This window comes from Alosa pseudoharengus, unplaced genomic scaffold, assembly GCF_046254945.1.
Source record: "Alosa pseudoharengus isolate Yale_2024_CS ecotype anadromous, Long Island Sound unplaced genomic scaffold, YU_APseudo_1.1 YU_APseudo_1.1_scf_9, whole genome shotgun sequence".
Classification (NCBI taxonomy): Eukaryota; Metazoa; Chordata; class Actinopteri; order Clupeiformes; family Clupeidae; genus Alosa; species Alosa pseudoharengus.
The window spans coordinates 33,326,438-33,328,937 of NW_027468881.1; the positions used below are offsets into that span (position 1 = coordinate 33,326,438).

Genomic DNA, 2,500 nt, shown 5'->3' on the forward strand with positions numbered 1-2,500 from the left:
AATAACAGTTGTGTGTCATAACAGTAGTACAGGTGATAATAACAGGTGTGTGTGGTTATAATAAGAGGTGTGTGTGCTCTTTCCTCAGGGTCTTAACTGTATGGCTCCTCGGCAGAGGCCCTCAGCATTCAGGCCGTGGTCTCCTAACATCTCCAGCGACAAGGAGACCCCCGCCAGACCTGTGGCTCTGCTGAGAGACAGGTAACACACACACACACATATACACATATACACATTTAAACATACATTCATACATACATACTGTACATACATACATACATACATACATACATACATACATACATACATACATACATACTGTACATACATACATACATACATACATACATACATACATACATACATACATACATAGACAGTACATACATAGAAACACATACATTCATATATACAGTACATACATACATACATACATATACACACACACAAACATACATACATATATATATCAGAGGTGGGGGACTTGAGTCACATGACTTAACTCAAGTCTGACTTGTTTATAGCTTGCACATGTGTGACTTCCTCTCACCTCTGAACACACCCACCCCCACACACACACACACACACACACACACACACACACACACACACACACACACACACACACACACACACACACACACACACACACACACACACACACACACACACACACACAGACTATTTCACTCTTTTTAAATAACCTCCACCATGCAGACACATGCACAAAAAACGCACATGCCATCACTCATTGCAGTTTTCACTGCACCTGTGGCCCATCTGTTGGTGCAGGGGGATGTTGAGTCTGCCTCCCTGCCTGTGTGTGTGTGTGTGTGTGTGTGTGTGTGTGTGTGTGTGTGTGTGTGTGTGTGTGTGTGTGTGTGTGTGTTTGGGGGAGGTGAAAGGGGAATAGCTGGGCACTGAGGTGATCTCAGTGGGAACACACACACACACACACATATCCAGACAGTGAGATAAGACTCCTGGGGAAACTGCAAACAGTGTTAGTTCATCTGAAACACACGCACGCATGCACGCACGCACGTACGCACGCGCACACACACACACACACACACACACACACACACACCCAAACACACACCCAAACAGCTTTGCATAATACAAACAGCTTTGCACACATACTCTGTACTCTGTAATCTCAGTACTTCTGTCTGTTACTCACCGCACACACACACTCACACACCCCGGCCGGGCCCAAAATGGTTTGTTTCAGTTTGACTGGGGTGTGTGTTTTCTGCGGTGTCACCACTACACACAGCTTCACTTGTCTGACACACCTGGATGCTTCTGACACACGTACTGTGCACAACTGTAGCTAGTTAACCACTGCTAGTTATATCTGTGTTCTATCTGGTCGTGTGTGTTAGTGTGTGTGTGTGGTGTGTGTGCATGTGTGTGTGTGTGTGTGTGGTTGGGTGTGTGTGTGTGTGTGTGTGTGTGTGTGTGTGTATGTGTGTGTTACCAGTTCCTTCTTGTTTGTTGTTGACTATATTTTGACCTACAGTTAACCCAACATAAACAGGAAGTTCTTTCAAGGGCACTGGTCTGGTTGTGTTGACACACAAAAACAGCTACATCTGCAGATTGATTTCAAAAGAAATTCAGTCATAGTTTACAACAATACACCACTAATGCTAAAAACAGTGTTGGCTAAAAATTTGCAGCACTCATCATTTAACACACACACACAGACACACAATTAAGTAACACCAAACACCTTTCATTTTCCATAGTAAAAAGTCAAAGTGTAACAATCACTAGGACACAAACAACGGAACCCACAAACAAACAAACAAACAAACAAACAGAGATACATAACACTAACCTATTCTCTCTCTCTCTCTCGCTCTCTCTCTCTTTCTCTCCCTCTCTCGCTCTCTCTCTCTTTCTCTCCCTCTCTTATAGTTTCTACAGCTATAAGAGTCTAGAAAGTTCCGTGGCCCCCAACGTGGCCCTGACCCCCCTGCCTCTGCAGAAGGTTGGTCAGGCATCGCCCCTGGCAACCAGCGGGGCAGGTGAGGAGGGGTCGCGCCCCAGGAAGAGGAAGTTGAGCGGAGAGATGCAGACGACCCCTGACCCCCTTGCCCCTCCTCCCCCCACCACTTCAGCCTCGGCTGCAGCCAGCAAACCCCCCCAGGAGGAGAAGGCCGACTCGGACGTAGACATCGAGGTGGAGAGCCGTGAGGAATGTGAGTCAAACACACACACACACACACACACACACGCACACACACACACACAAATATATATATATATACATATATATACTTTTTTTTGATCGCGTGAGGGAAATTTGGTCTCTGCATTTAACCCAATCGGTGAATAAATGATATCAACATTTTAGGCACACTCATACACACATATACATGAACATACACAAATACACACATAGAATTGCACTTATTAGAAACATGCACAGAAACACACACACATACACACACACACACACACATACATACACACACACAGACACACAGAC

The 2,500-nt window shown here is 45.2% G+C and overlaps 1 protein-coding gene across 1 annotated transcript in view; it reads left to right on the plus strand.

Annotated features, from left to right (window-relative positions):
- skia (v-ski avian sarcoma viral oncogene homolog a) overlaps positions 1-2,500 on the plus strand; it is an 83,158-nt gene that overhangs the window by 71,702 nt on the left and 8,956 nt on the right. The window contains exons 3-4 of the mRNA XM_076276960.1: positions 89-201; positions 1,927-2,210. Of these exons, the coding sequence (XP_076133075.1) occupies positions 89-201; positions 1,927-2,210 (397 nt within the window). The remainder of the gene's footprint in view (positions 1-88; positions 202-1,926; positions 2,211-2,500) is intronic.